Source organism: Hemicordylus capensis, chromosome 1, assembly GCF_027244095.1.
Source record: "Hemicordylus capensis ecotype Gifberg chromosome 1, rHemCap1.1.pri, whole genome shotgun sequence".
NCBI lineage: Eukaryota > Metazoa > Chordata > Lepidosauria > Squamata > Cordylidae > Hemicordylus > Hemicordylus capensis.
In genome coordinates this window covers 346938095-346952044 of record NC_069657.1, presented here as the reverse complement: position 1 = coordinate 346952044, position 13950 = coordinate 346938095, and the positions used below count along the sequence as shown (strand labels likewise).

The 13950-nt window shown below is 45.3% G+C and overlaps 1 protein-coding gene across 12 annotated transcripts in view; it reads right to left on the bottom strand.

Annotated features, from left to right (window-relative positions):
* Positions 1 to 509: 509 nt before the first annotated feature.
* L3MBTL3 (L3MBTL histone methyl-lysine binding protein 3) overlaps positions 510 to 13950 on the bottom strand; it is a 165898-nt gene continuing 152457 nt past the window's right edge. For 10 of the 12 annotated variants that reach the window (XM_053286383.1, XM_053286365.1, XM_053286447.1 and 7 more), the window contains 4 exons: positions 13247 to 13320; positions 11736 to 11899; positions 9905 to 9967; positions 510 to 1723 (listed from right to left, as the gene is read on the bottom strand). In XM_053286383.1, the coding sequence (XP_053142358.1) occupies positions 1580 to 1723; positions 9905 to 9967; positions 11736 to 11899; positions 13247 to 13320 (445 nt within the window). In that variant the 3' untranslated portion in view covers positions 510 to 1579. The other 2 variants (XM_053286440.1, XM_053286458.1) reach the window with 2 other exon arrangements.

The following is a 13950-nucleotide window of genomic DNA, read 5'->3' as shown; positions in this document are numbered from 1 at the left end:
AAACATTCTTGAGAGTGCAAGAATCGGAATAGATTCTGGCTCTCTCAGGCCACTTGAACCACTTTCCTCCTAGAAATATGGAAGCAAGAGAATTACCTCAAATGTTATGTATGCAGTATAGTCTAGCCACTTGCCTCTCCACCAACATGTAAACAAATATTGTACTTCCAGAACAACATTCCCACACTAGTGCCACCAGCCTTACAGGGCAGTATACCATTTGGTTTACACAAGTTACCAGAAGGGCAAAGGACCATATCATATTTAATGGTCTCTCCCCAGTCCAGCTTCTGTGATTTTTACTAAGTATTGCCTACAAAGTTCCCTCTTCCTTTTTTTATTGTGCAGTCTTGCTATTTTATTCTCAGCATGCTGAATTCTGCACATGCATAAGCACAGGACACTCATGTAAATACACCAAGCCCAGAGTATGAAGGCCACTGACTGATACAAACTAGCTGCAAAGCAGGGGTGGGGGGGATGTTTGACAAAAACATAGCCATACACAATTTCTCCAACAGAATTTTTGGGTGTGTTGCAGATACAATGCAAGTGCAATTTAAATGTAAAAGTACAAACAAAATGTAGAAAAATATATGCAACACTGAGAAAGAGTGAACAAAACAATGCAGTCCAAAATAACTCTGCTTCACATTGTTTCCTATGACCCATGCTGAAGGCATGAGTCACCTGACTTCTACCAAAAAAGAGGAAGATTCTTTCTAGTTCTGGTATAACTGTTAGACTTGGCTTTCCCCTTGACACATGCTTGTCTCATGCATTATCTCTGCTTTACATATCTGTAAATTTCCCCAGAAACTGATTGTTTCAGCAATAGACTTAAGAAATTCCTTTGAATATGCACTCTTAATATCTTTCTCAACAGACTGTGAACTAAAGCACTATAATGCAATGTAAAAATGACTGCTATACAGATGTTGAACAACATTGGCAGCTCTTATTTTGATAACAATACTAGATTTGCTGGTGAAAAAATTCATTAATTTTTTAAAATCATGCCAAAAAATTTGATTTCAAGCAATGATTTCTTACAAGAGAATAGATTGATCAGACTCGTATCCGATATCAAAGTTTTCAACTTGAACTGTAGAGTCAGATTAAGATGTCTCAATTAATGGTAGCACTGCTATTTTACAGTCACAAATAATGCATTATGAAAATTGATATGAAACGATATGAAGCAATTCACTAAGGTGGATAAGTAAATTTGTGAAGTACATATTTTGTGACTCTTTAGAAAAGGCTAATAATACCATAACTTTAATATTAAAAAGTAGTGAATTGTTTTTCAACCCAATTAAGGATGCCTAGTTGTGAGGACAATTAGAACCATCAGCTTGGTAAACATTTAGCCCTTGCTCTGATTTAAGAGTACCTTGCTAAAAAGCTCAAGCACTTCCCAGAAGTGTTCAGTTGCCTTGACTCTTGGAGAATGTCAACACTCTATCCGTTCTTTTTCTCCCCCTTGGAGAGTTCTTACTTGATGATCTTTTGAGTCTTTGTGCTTTGAATAAAACATGAGCTGCATGGAGAGGTCTGTCCTGTAGCCACTTTCCCATCAGAGTTCATTGTGAGAGTTCTTGTCAGCAGCTTTGAACATCAGGATCGAGTTGAAGATTTTTAGGGCTGGTCCCAGTTTAATGCTCATTATTTTGACTATATCTGCCTGGGTCATCAGCAGGAAAGCTTCCCCATCAATTTGCTTGGAAATAAAAATGGGACAAACAAACCACATTCCCTAGATTAATAAATAGACATTTATGTATTTAACACTCAATTTAAGATGAACCAAAACTACAACAGAAAATTCAGGACCATTTAATTGAGTTTCAAATTCCAAATCCCTTTTAACAAAGCTGGTCTGAAATATTAAGGAACTGTTTTCTCTGCATAACTGAAATCAGTGGTGGCGGGTCAGTATGGGCGGGAGGGGCAATGCCCACCTCCTCAACAAAAACAAGCCAGCTAATAAGGGATCAGACTCATCAGCAGCTAGGGAAACCTTCAGAGCAGGGAGCTTCTTCCAGCCCCTCCTCCCCTGCCTGTCAAAACAGGTTGCTTACCTGTAACTGATGATCTGGTAGAGATCCGTCGATATCCATAAGAATGGGTTCTGCGCCTGCGCAGGAGTCACGCGGTAGCCATGCCTGAGCTTGTCGAAGTGCCGAAGCCACGCCCCCACGCTGAGCGTTCTATATAAGGCGTGTCTTTGGCGCGAAGTCCCTCAGTTCTTGGACGACCGCCGTGGAGGACGACCATCCAGAAGACGAAGGTGAGTTCATCCAAGGTAAGTGCTCAATAAAGGACGTTGCAAAGGGCTGCACACCGCAATGCACATAAAGGTAGTCCTACTGCAGAGGGGAGGTCGGGAGGGTCTTATGGATATCGACGGATCTCTACCAGATCATCAGTTACAGGTAAGCAACCTGTTTATCTGGATCGAGATCCGTCGATACCCATAAGAATGGGTGTCTAGCGAGCTCCAAAAAAGGAGGAGGGGAGCAGTAGGAATTAAGGCAGCACCCTTTTCAAGATGCTTCTCCCGAATGAAGCCTCTGCAGCAGAACGTACATCTATGGCATAGTGTTTGATAAATGGGGACTCAGAGGACCATGTAGCTGCCTTGCAGATGTCCGTGAAAGAAACCCCTGCTAGGTGTGCAGCCGAGGAAGCGTGGGCTCTAATGGAGTGGGCCCGTATAGCTTCTGGAGGTGCTTTGTTTTGTAGTTTGTATGTGAACAATATCACCTGCACCAACCATCTCGACAGTCGTTGTCTGGAGACTGGGGAACCTTTGGAAGAGCCCTGGTAAGACACGAAGAGACGTTTGGAGGCTCTAAAGTCTTGTGTTCTGGACATATAGAACAGCAGAGCACGGCGTACATCCATAGTGTGCAAGGATCTCTCCAAGGAAGTGGAAGGAAGTCTGAAAAACGTAGGCAGGATTATATCCTGATTGAGGTGGAAGGAAGACACTACTTTAGGTAAAAAAGAAGGATCCAGACGCATTCGGACTTTGTCTGGATAAAAGATAGTATAAGGGGAGTCTACTCTGAGTGCTGTGAGTTCACTGACTCGTCTAGCAGTAGTAATTGCTATCAAAAAGGCAGTCTTCCAGGAGACCAGTTTCAATGAACATGTGGCCATGGGCTCGAAAGGAGGCTGAGTGAGGGATGAAAGAACCAGAGATAGGCTCCATGGTTCTACAGGAGGCTTAACTGGCGGGTACACATTCGAGAGACCTTTTAGAAAGGCCTTACTCAACGGATGGGAAAACAAAGTCTTTCCATCACTGCCTGGGTGTTGTGCGGAGAGGGCAGCCAGATGGACCTTAAGGGAGACATTTGCAAGACCTTGAGTTTTTAGTATCGTTAGGTAACGTAAGACTTCCTTGATCGAAGCCTGCTTGGGTAAGAACCCTCTAGACCTTGCATATATTTTAAAACGGTGCCATTTGCTCTGATAATTCTTACGAGTGGATGCCTTCCGTTGGTTGAGCAAAATTCGTCCTAGGAGAGTATCCGCCAGGCGGTCAGATGAAGGGTGAGTACGTCTGGGTGCAAGATCTGGCCGTCGTCTTGTGTCAGCAGATCCAGGCGCTGAGGTAAGTGGTGGTAACAGTTCTTGGACAGTCTGCGTAGCCGCGGAAACCAAGGTTGTCTTGGCCACCAAGGGGTAATCAAGATCCCGTCGGTCGGTTGAGACAGCAGACGTGCCACTACCCTGGGTATCAGTGGGAGTGGGGGAAACATGTACGGAGTCTCTTCGGACCAGTTCAGCTGAAAAGCATCCCCTAGAGAACGAGCATCGTGGCCCGCTCTCGAGCAGTAACGGGAACATTTTGTATTCGTGGAGCAAGCAAAGAGATCTATGGAGGGAAATATCCATTGGTCGAAGAGCGGGGTCAAGACTTCTGAATGTAGTTCCCATTCGTGTTGGTGATCTTTCAAAAAGACCCGACTGAGGTCGTCGGCCAATACATTCTCCAGGCCTTTGATGTGTACTGCTGCAGGGGCAATCTGGTGTTGGATGCACCAGTGCCACAGCTGGACGCTGAGGGCACACAGGCTCCGGGACACCGTTCCGCCCTGACGGTTGATGTATGCTTGTGCAGTCGTGTTGTCGAGCTGGACTTGAACAATCTGGCCTTGTATGATTGGAAGAAAAGCTCGCAGAGCCAGAAAAACTGCTAGTAGCTCTAGGAAATTTATGTGTAGTAGGGCTTGTTGAGGAGACCACCTGCCTTGGATCTTGTGCCCGTTGCAATGTGCACCCCAACCCTGTAGAGATGCATCTGTGGTCAGCCAGACAGTAGGGGAGGGATTTTGAAAGGGGACCCCACTGAGCAGATTGTTTCGGCGTGTCCACCACGTTAGAGAACGAAGGACTTGAGGAGGCATTAGTAAGCGTTTGTCTTGATTGTCCCTGCATGGGTGAAAGACAGAAAGAAACCATAGTTGAAGCTTGCGCATTTTTAGGCGAGCGAAGTGTATAATCGCATTGCACGAAGCCATCAGCCCTAAAAGGCGTTGGACGGCAAGGGCTGCTTGGGTTGGTTGTTGCTGGAAGAGACGAATCAGGTCTCCAATACAGTTGAACCTGTCCTCTGGTAAGAACGCTTTTTGCACTCTGGTGTCCAAAACTGCTCCTATGTAGGAGATAACCGGAACCGGTTGTAGATGTGACTTTTTCCAATTGATTTGAACACCTAGGTCGTGGAGAAGATCTATCACATAACGGATATGCGAAAGTAACTCTTCTTTGGTCTTTGCTGCCAGAAGCCAGTCGTCTAGGTATGGATAGATAGCAATCCCTCTGGTATGTAGGTGTGCAATCACCACAGCCATGCATTTTGTAAAGACCCTCGGTGCGGTAGACAGTCCGAAGGGCAATACATTGTATTGGTACACTTCCCGTCCGACGGTGAAACGTAAGTACTTTCGGTGGCAAGGTCGAATACTTATATGAAAATAGGCGTCCTTGAGGTCCAGCGTTGCAAGCCACTCTTCTCCCTGAAGGAGAGGTAGGATGTGCTGTAACGCCATCATGCGGAATTTTCGGACGTGAATGAATTTGTTCAGGCGACGGAGATCCATAATGGGTCGTATACCCCCATCCCGTTTGGGAATTTGGAAGTAACGGGAGTAGAACCCGTCTAGCCTGTCTGCCCATGACACCGGGGATATTGCCCCTTTGCAAAGAAGATCCTTCACCTCTTCCCTCAGGAGATCCGATGCAGGAGTGAGCTTCATCCCCATAAAACGAGGAATGGTCTTGAATTCGAGTGCATAGCCTGAGCTCACAATCTTCAGGACCCATTTGTCTGATGTTATGTGGTGCCATGCGGGGACATGGCTGGCCAGCCTGATGGTTGGCTGGGACAGAATAGTCGGTGGTGAGGACGGTACCCGCGCTGGCTGGGAAAGGGAGAGAGGAGGAGGTGTCAATGGGCAATTGCAATTTTCAAAGACGCTTTTGGTTGTCCTGCGTCTTGGAACGCTGGGGTTGAGAAGCTTTATGCCTCTGCTGGTAGGCTCGCTTTTGATATGGGGTATATGGCTTTCTGAAATCCCGGCGATCTTGGGTTCGATAGTTGGGCCTGTATTTTCCATAATTGGGTCGGTATCTTGATGACTGCCCGGAGGATGATTGGGCAGCAGTGAAGGTTTTTGCCGTGAACTTGGATTTTTTTAACTGTTCCATTGTGGCGTCTGTGGTGGTGCTGAAAAGACCGGAGCCATCGAAAGGGAGGCCTTCGATCTTTTCTTTCATGTCCATCTGGAGATTAGTGGACCGCAACCAAGCATGCCTGCGTAGAGTGATAGCTGCTGTCATGGCCCTGGACTCACTTTCCGCTAGGTGTTTAGAGATGCTTAGCTGGCGACGAGTCAAATCCCCAGTGTTTTCCAAGGTCTGGCGGAACTTAGCCCTAAACTCATGTATAGGTAAAGATTCCAGGTCTTTTTCCAAAAGTTCCCAGAGGCCATGTGTGTATTTGGCCGTGCAGGCCGCATAGTTGGCCACTTTGATCGAAAGGCACGAAGTCGAATACACCTTCCTGCCCTAAAAGGTCTAGTTTTCTGCCCTCTTTATCCGGAGGAACTGTATGGCGTTTGCCTGACTTAGAAGAAGTGGCGCAATCAATAACAAGAGAATTGGGCGCCGGATGCTTCAACAAATATTCATTGTCCTTATCTTGTACCCGGTAGAGGCTCTCAAGTTTCTTGGAAGTTGGCGTGGAGGTGTGGAGTACTTCCCAAGCGCACTTAGCCGCCCTAGTGATCACTGGTAGCATAGGGAGTGCCACTGGAGCGGTAGATTGAGACTGAAGCATAAAGTTGTATACCGGATCATCTATTGTCGCCAAAGGAGAGCGAATGTCCAGCCCCAGGGAATCCGCCATCGCACGAATGTGCTTGTGGTAAGCTTTTAGCTCATCATTCGGAGATACATACGTGGGTGGAGCCACATCCACTGGAGAATCCGCAATATTACTGTCCTCATCCGAATCCGACTCAAAATCGGACGAACCATAATGTTCAGAGGGGGAGCAAGGAGACGGCTCATTTCCATTAGTTTGAGCAATGGTTTGTGTCTCTTCAGTGCTGACAGATGAGTGTGGCAGGACATCTGTCTGAATGGAGGCAGACCTTGTGCTCATAGGAAAAGTCTGTGAAGCACGGTGAAATAGTTCTGGGCACTGCGTCTGGGTAGATACAGTAGACACAGAACGCAGTGGCAATCGTTGAGACCCGGTGTCATCAAACACATATGGTTCTCCAGGTGAAGTTGTACCCATGGGATCCTGGGGGTATTCACAGGTGTGCCATGTTAGCGGGGAGCGTCCTTGGCTGGCGGATTGAGGTCTGGAGGAGTGTGCTGTGGAGACTGAAGGTTGAGATGGGCCTGCATCTGTTGGCAAGAAACCCTTAAAGGTAGAGGTTGTCCGTCTACTCGACGTTGAGTCCAATAGCGAAAGCAGTGAGCGAGTCGCTGATGGTAGAATATCCTCGGCATCGACGTCTATGATCTCGAAAGCAGGAGGTGGGCAGCGTGGCGTCACCTGAGAAGTGAGGACCGGGGTGTGCAGTACAGTATCTCGAAGACCGACCGACGGTGTAGATGGCGAAGCCGAGTGTAGTGGGGTCGGAGCTGGCGATAGAGCTCGAGCAATCGGCATCGAAATCGACGTCGAGGCAAGCACCGGTTGAACAGCAGGAGTCAATATCGAGGCAACTGTCGATGCTGAAGGAGCCGTCGACATCGAAGGATTTGTCGGCATCGACTGAGCTGTCGACATCGAGGGAGCAGGTAGCGCCGACTGATCAGTCGTCATTGGTGGCACTGCAGTGGTCGATGGAATCCCCAATGTTGATGGTAAAGCTGACGACTTCGATACTCTTGGTGGAGATGGAGTACGAGGAGGCAGGTCTGGGGATCTTCGACGTTTTCTAGGTGGAGAACTATGCCGATCCATGTTTCGACGCCCAGAAGGAGAGTCGTTACGTCCACTTGAACGAAGATCCGGTCTCGATGGGGAAGATGAAGAAGATGTACACGGCGTCGATGTTGACTTTACCGGTTTCGATGTCGATGTGGATAACTTGGATACACGCGAAGGAGCTGGAGATTCCTTCGACTTAGAATGTTTCTTCGGTATCGAAGTAGGCTTCGAAGAATCAACTCTCTTCGATGCTGAGGAAGACTTTCGGTGGCGGCTCGACGTTGATGGAGGTGCCGACTCCGCCCTCGGGGGCAATTTTGAAGACGAAGTCGATGTCGAGGGACGAGGAGTACCCGGAGTGGAGGGGCTCAGAACCTCGTCATAAATAGCGGCCCGAAGGCGTAGCGCTCGGTTTTTTCTCGTTTGCTTCGAGAAAGAGAGGCAAATCTTGCAGGAGGCGACATTATGTTCCTCACCGAGGCATAATAAGCAAAGGTCGTGAAGGTCTTTGGAGGGGAGTTTCGCCCTGCAGCCTTCACACCATTTAAAAGATCTTTTCTCCTCAGTCATATTCACACTCGTAGTGGAGTCCGTTCCGAGGTCGAAGAGCCGGGATCGTCGTCAGTCAGTCCGCGTCGAGAACCGGGAAAACCGAGAAGTCAGTCCGAGTCAAATTCCAAACAAAGGTCGCTTTCCAGTCCGTCGTCAAAACCAAAAATCAGTCAGTAGAGGATGAACTCGTTCTTAATGTAGAGAGGAACTTTTCCAACAGCTGAGGTGGCAGACCGAGGTCCAAACGCAAAGGCGGTCGGAAAAGAACTGAGGGACTTCGCGCCAAAGACACGCCTTATATAGAACGCTCAGCGTGGGGGCGTGGCTTCGGCGCTTCGACAAGCTCAGGCATGGCTACCGCGTGACTCCTGCGCAGGCGCAGAACCCATTCTTATGGGTATCGACGGATCTCGATCCAGATCTTCTTGTTTTGGTCTTACTGGCAGGAACAACTGCTACTCAAGCTGCTCCAGCCATTCCTAGCCATTCCATCTGATTCCTAGGGGGCTCCTCCTGGCACTGCCCTCAGGAAGATGGGGGGAAATGTATGGTATGACTTTGTACTCCTCAATGGGGGCAGGCTTGGGTAAATACCCAAGCCTGCTGGTGTGGAGGAAAGGGCGGGGGAGGCTTCTGCCTCAATGGCCAGGTTCTTCCCTGCTCCACTGCCCTCCAGCCGCTACTGCCTGAAACATTAAGTGACATGTTTTGCAGATGCTTATGGATGAACCACATTTATCAAGGTGTAGTCTGCCTTTTCCTCTGATGGGAGGCACATCCACAGCAATGAGGTTTCACTTAAATGCCTCTTATGTGTGATGGTCAACATGTTGTGCAGACTTACACCCATGTTTTCCATTGGCCTGTACTGCTGTGGGTGTCTAGGCAGCACTGACAGCCTTGCACAAGAGTGCAAGTGTACAAATGCTTAAAGTTGGGCACTAACACTTCAGGAACACAACTTAGACTGGCTGATGTCCAGCCCAACAGCAGCAAAGGGGAGGGTGATTTTTACTGCTCTTTTCTCCTCCCTCCTAAAGCACTATTTACTTGCAGGGTCATGCGGCCCTCAGGGACATATTCCTTCAAGTGAATCATTCTTTAGGAGGAAGGAGAGACCAGCAAAAATGCATCTTCCCTGCTGCTGCTGGGCTGCTGAAGAAGAAAGAAATGCAACTAGTTTCCAATGTCTGCATCTCCATAGGGCTTCTTCCATTGTCATAGTACTGCGGGGAATATCAGCCGCTGTTTCTGATATAAGTTGCGCTCCCAAAATGTGGGTGCACAGCTTTAGGTATCTGTGCAGCTGCATTGCAAGACTGCAAGACTGCCTTAGAAGCCCACAGAAGCATGGGCTGTTGGGAAATACAGGCATACGCCAGCGCAACATACGTTCTTGACCAAAGTGTTCAATATAAAATGGATGGAGACACTGCTTGATTCAGTTTTCAGGAAAGGCTGCACATTCACTGTAATAATTGACAAGACTTAGAAGGCAAAGAGAGATGGCGGATAGATCTAGAATGTATTCTAGATCCTTTTTCAATGCCTCTCTTTTCCTAGGATTGGCACGTAGACACACCCTTCCTCAACACTTTCAGAAAAGTCTCTGAGAATTTCCACTTCATTTATACTCTTTATTGCTTAAAGACTTTGGGTTCAGGTTAACTGAAAAAAAACGTCCAACTGACTTTGGTGAAAACCATGCCTAGAGGATATCTTAAGGAACAAGCTTAAATGAAGAATTGTGCAAGAAACTACGAATGATTTTTAAAAATTCTATTGAGGAAGGCAGTTATCTTTTGCATACCACACAACCAAGATACCTCCTTCATACATGAACATTTTGAGAAGTACAGCTCATCAAAATTCATTTGTCAAACTCACTTCATCTTTGAACACTTTGCCATGTTCTTCACAGCCTGGCAAACTCCGTACGAATTCTGAGACCTGCCAACCAATTGTAAGATCATTTAAAATAAAAGCACAACAGCACATTTTCTGGGGTACAATCTATTAAGACTCAGACTATTACTAGCAATAGATAAAGCAAAGGATGTTTAGCACAGAAAAGGGCAATAATATGCCTAATAGTGCTTTGTTGCCATTGTGTCAGATAAGTTCGCTAAACTGACAAGATCACATGCTTTTTTTTTAGCACCATTCAGCCTATTTTAATTTCATTTTAAAGTCTGTGTGGCTAATTTAGGTTTAATTGTATTTTTCTCACTTCTCTAAGCACGGAAGTTAGGTTTGTTGGCTTATAATAATTATTGAGATGGGTTGCAAATTTTATTTTTACAGAAAGTCATTCTCTTCTGGTTCCTATATTATACTGTTTATGCGAGTATTGTGTATGTATTTTGTGCAGGTCAGACACTGGGTGTATCACTGGAATCAGCTTTCTGTGCTCTGACAATATGAAATTTGCATCTGCATCCAGTCCCCCCCCCCTTTTCCATTGATGTATCTTAAAGACACAATTGGGGAGTGGGGGGAAGCAGTGTCTGAATTTTCTCTAAGACAATATTTGCTCTTAGAACAAATCTAAGACAGTGATTTGTTCTAAGAATGTCCTAAGGGGAAATCTAATAGAGGAACAAAGCCTACAATAAATTGTAGGACCTGCCACAATTAGAAGAGCAAGATTTGGGGCAAGGGCACCCAGTCCACTCAGCACCACACAGTGCCTGTTAGATCCCCACTGGGGGTGGGGGAGTACTTGAAACATTGGCAATATCTCCCCTCCCCCATCATAAGTGGTCTTCAAAGCAGGTTACATCTAAGAGGGTGCAAACTGCAGACCTCCTGAAAAGTTCACTTTATGCTATAACATATTCCTATAATTATATCATGCATTCCTATGTGTATTCTATATTTTCTAGTCTATGTGTAGAATTCTGTGTATTCTATGTCAGGATTTCCCAACCTGTGGTACTCCAGATGTTGTTCAACTACAACTCCCATAACCCACAGATACAATTTATTGTAGCTGGTGATGATGGGAGTTGCAGTTTAGCAACATCTGGAGCACTGCAGGTTCTGTACATATTCTATATATACACACACACACCAGGATTTTAGCCAATCAATATACTTGCAAACAAGTAGTAATCAAACTCTGGTGTGATTGGATAAGGGTTCTAAAAGGTATAATAGCTGAAGGAAGAGCCTCCCCATCTCTGGCAACTTTTAAAAGTCTCTAGAGGCATATTTATTCACCCAAGCTTTTTAACTAGAATTGTGGCTTTAGATGGTTTTAATTTGTTTTATGTTGTGAATCGCTCAGAGACGCAAGTTTGGGGTGGTGCAAAAATATTAAAAATAAATAAATAAAAGTAGTAGAGTGGATAACAAAAGGGCCTCCATTTCTTCAGAGGAAGCTTGCAGGCCCTCCCAAGTCGTGGTCACCTTCAGCTATCTAGAAAAACAATCACACCATCTCCTGTCATTGAGATTTGTGAGCACAATAAACTGTTTGTATATTGTTAACTGAACAGGTGTGTCTGACCATTTCTCCTATAGGTTACATATTGCTGGTAGCTCTGGAGGACCTAGCTTTTTGCCTCACTATGTCTCTACTGTGGTAGTGGCCATGCCTGGGGAGAGCAAGTCAATTCGTATTTTTCATTAATTTAAAGTCTTACAAAAGGAATAATACCCCAAAGGCTAAATAATTAACTAAACTTTAATGGAATCCTTGCTGAAAAGAATATACCTCATCTGTGCTCCACTTGGAAACTTTATTGGCAGGGATTCCAGCCACTTTAGGAAGGAGCTTGCTCTGCTGTTCCCACCGTAATGGCAAGCCTGGAACTGTCAATTTGGAAGAAAAAACGACTGCTTGAGGATGGGACCTCTTAATACTGGATTCCTTCATGTCTGCAAAAAAAATCAAATAAATGTGGCGACTAATAAGTCATATTTGTATTCTCAGTTTAATATATTCAGCAGATGGTTATACCAAATACAGGAGAACCTAGGCATTCACATATCCAGCATCTGTGGTTTCACATATCCGCGGTCAGGTAACTGACACCCAATCTTGGCATACGTGGGGGGGGGGGGGGAATGGGCAAAAAAGGATTACTTCCGCACATCTATGGGTTCAGGATGGCCTGAAATGAGCTTGGAGGTCATTTACAGCCACCATTTTGAGCACCGGAACCATTTTGTGGCTCATTTGTGAAGAAGAAATTGCAGATTTGGGCCTTTTGGGGGGCATCACTGGATATCTGGGGACCTGCAGAGCACGGTAAACCACTTTGTTTATGTTATTTTGACTAGTTTTGGCATTGTTTTTACCTCCCCCTCAGTGTTCCCTGTAACAGGGAATTCCAGATATTGTTGACTACAACTCCCAGCATCCCCAGCTGCAATTGTTTTTGGCTGGAGATGCTGAGAGTTGTAGTCAACAACATCTGGAATTCCCTGTTACAGGGAACACTGCCCCCCGCCCCGCCGGCCCTCGTTCCAGGAACCTAACCCCCTGAATCCCATTGACTCAATGCCTCAGTATCTGTGATTCCATTATCCGTGGTACTTGTGGAGAACAGAATCCCTGCAAATACTGGGGTTCTCCTGTAGTATTACATTAAAACACACGTGCACATGCGCACGCACACATACATATCCCTAAAGGGAAATTTGCAGTGACTTCAGCCTCTTTCTGTCACTGAAACACAATTACAAGATAGTTTTAAAGATTCTCTCTATTTAACAAAAAAATAACTGCAGAGGTAACTGATGCAATTCTGTTGTTCTGTAGCATTCATTTCCTTTTCTGTCTCCAAGCATTCTATAATATCCAACATTTTTGAACCCTAAAGTTGTGAACCTCACCTTCAACTTTAGTGTGCCACCATACCTTTTGGAGGTACTTTGCCAGTAGTACTACCCCAATTACCACCAAGCAGTTTGTAATTCTCCACCAAGCAAGCCTTCTTTCCACATTTCACTGCTTGACATCCAAAATCCTCTGACATGTAAACAGTTGCCCTCCTCTCCATCCTGATAACTAAATATCTGTGATTTCTGCATCTCCTATATTTAGAATGGGGCTTCACAGGAAATGCAGAATAAACATTAGTGCAATAGCTGGGATCAAAATAAACATTATTGCAATAGCTGGGATTAGATTAGATTGGAATTTTTATTGGTGAAGTATTCCATAAATGTCAGTTTAGGTCATTAATTCCCACTATTCCAAATATTACACTAAGTAGTTACCTTTTGTTTCATTTTCACTTTCCATCTTCTCTGCCTCATCTTTCGTAGCAATTTCCTTAGCTGGCTGGCATCCCCTAAGAAACAGAAGGCTGAATTACATAATATAAAAACCTGATGATCACAGAATTAGAGTTGGAAGGGACCTTGGAGGTCTTCTAGTCTAACCCCCTGCTCAGTGCAGGAACCAGCTACAAGAACCCCAACAAAAAAGAATCAATAATATCTCATTCTTGTCACCTTTGCATAGAATACTCTAACACAGGACTGTCAACCATAAGACTTGATAACTTCATTAGTCCCTTTGTGGTCCTCAACAAAGCCCATCCACACAAATTGCTACCACATCCACACAAATTGCTAAACCCTCTTCAGAGCTTGAAAATGGTGTCCTTGTATGCTATAGCATTAGTCTGTCCTTCAGTCCAATTAAATTGGCCAGGCAGATGTCAAAGAGTGCGGAGTTTAATATATGAAATCTGCCACTTGTTAGCATTTACAGTAAAAGGGAAAGGATGTAATTGTGGGCTTTGGTCAGTGGTTAAAGACTTCAGGAGACCACATTTTTTTAGTCCACCAAATGTCTCTCCAAATACATAATAATAAGATTTAAATTTGCTGCCACTTCTATTAGTTGTGGATCCTTAACAATATACTCCTTACATGTGCCCCAAACTGCTTCTGAAAACAGAACGGTAAAGAAAAAC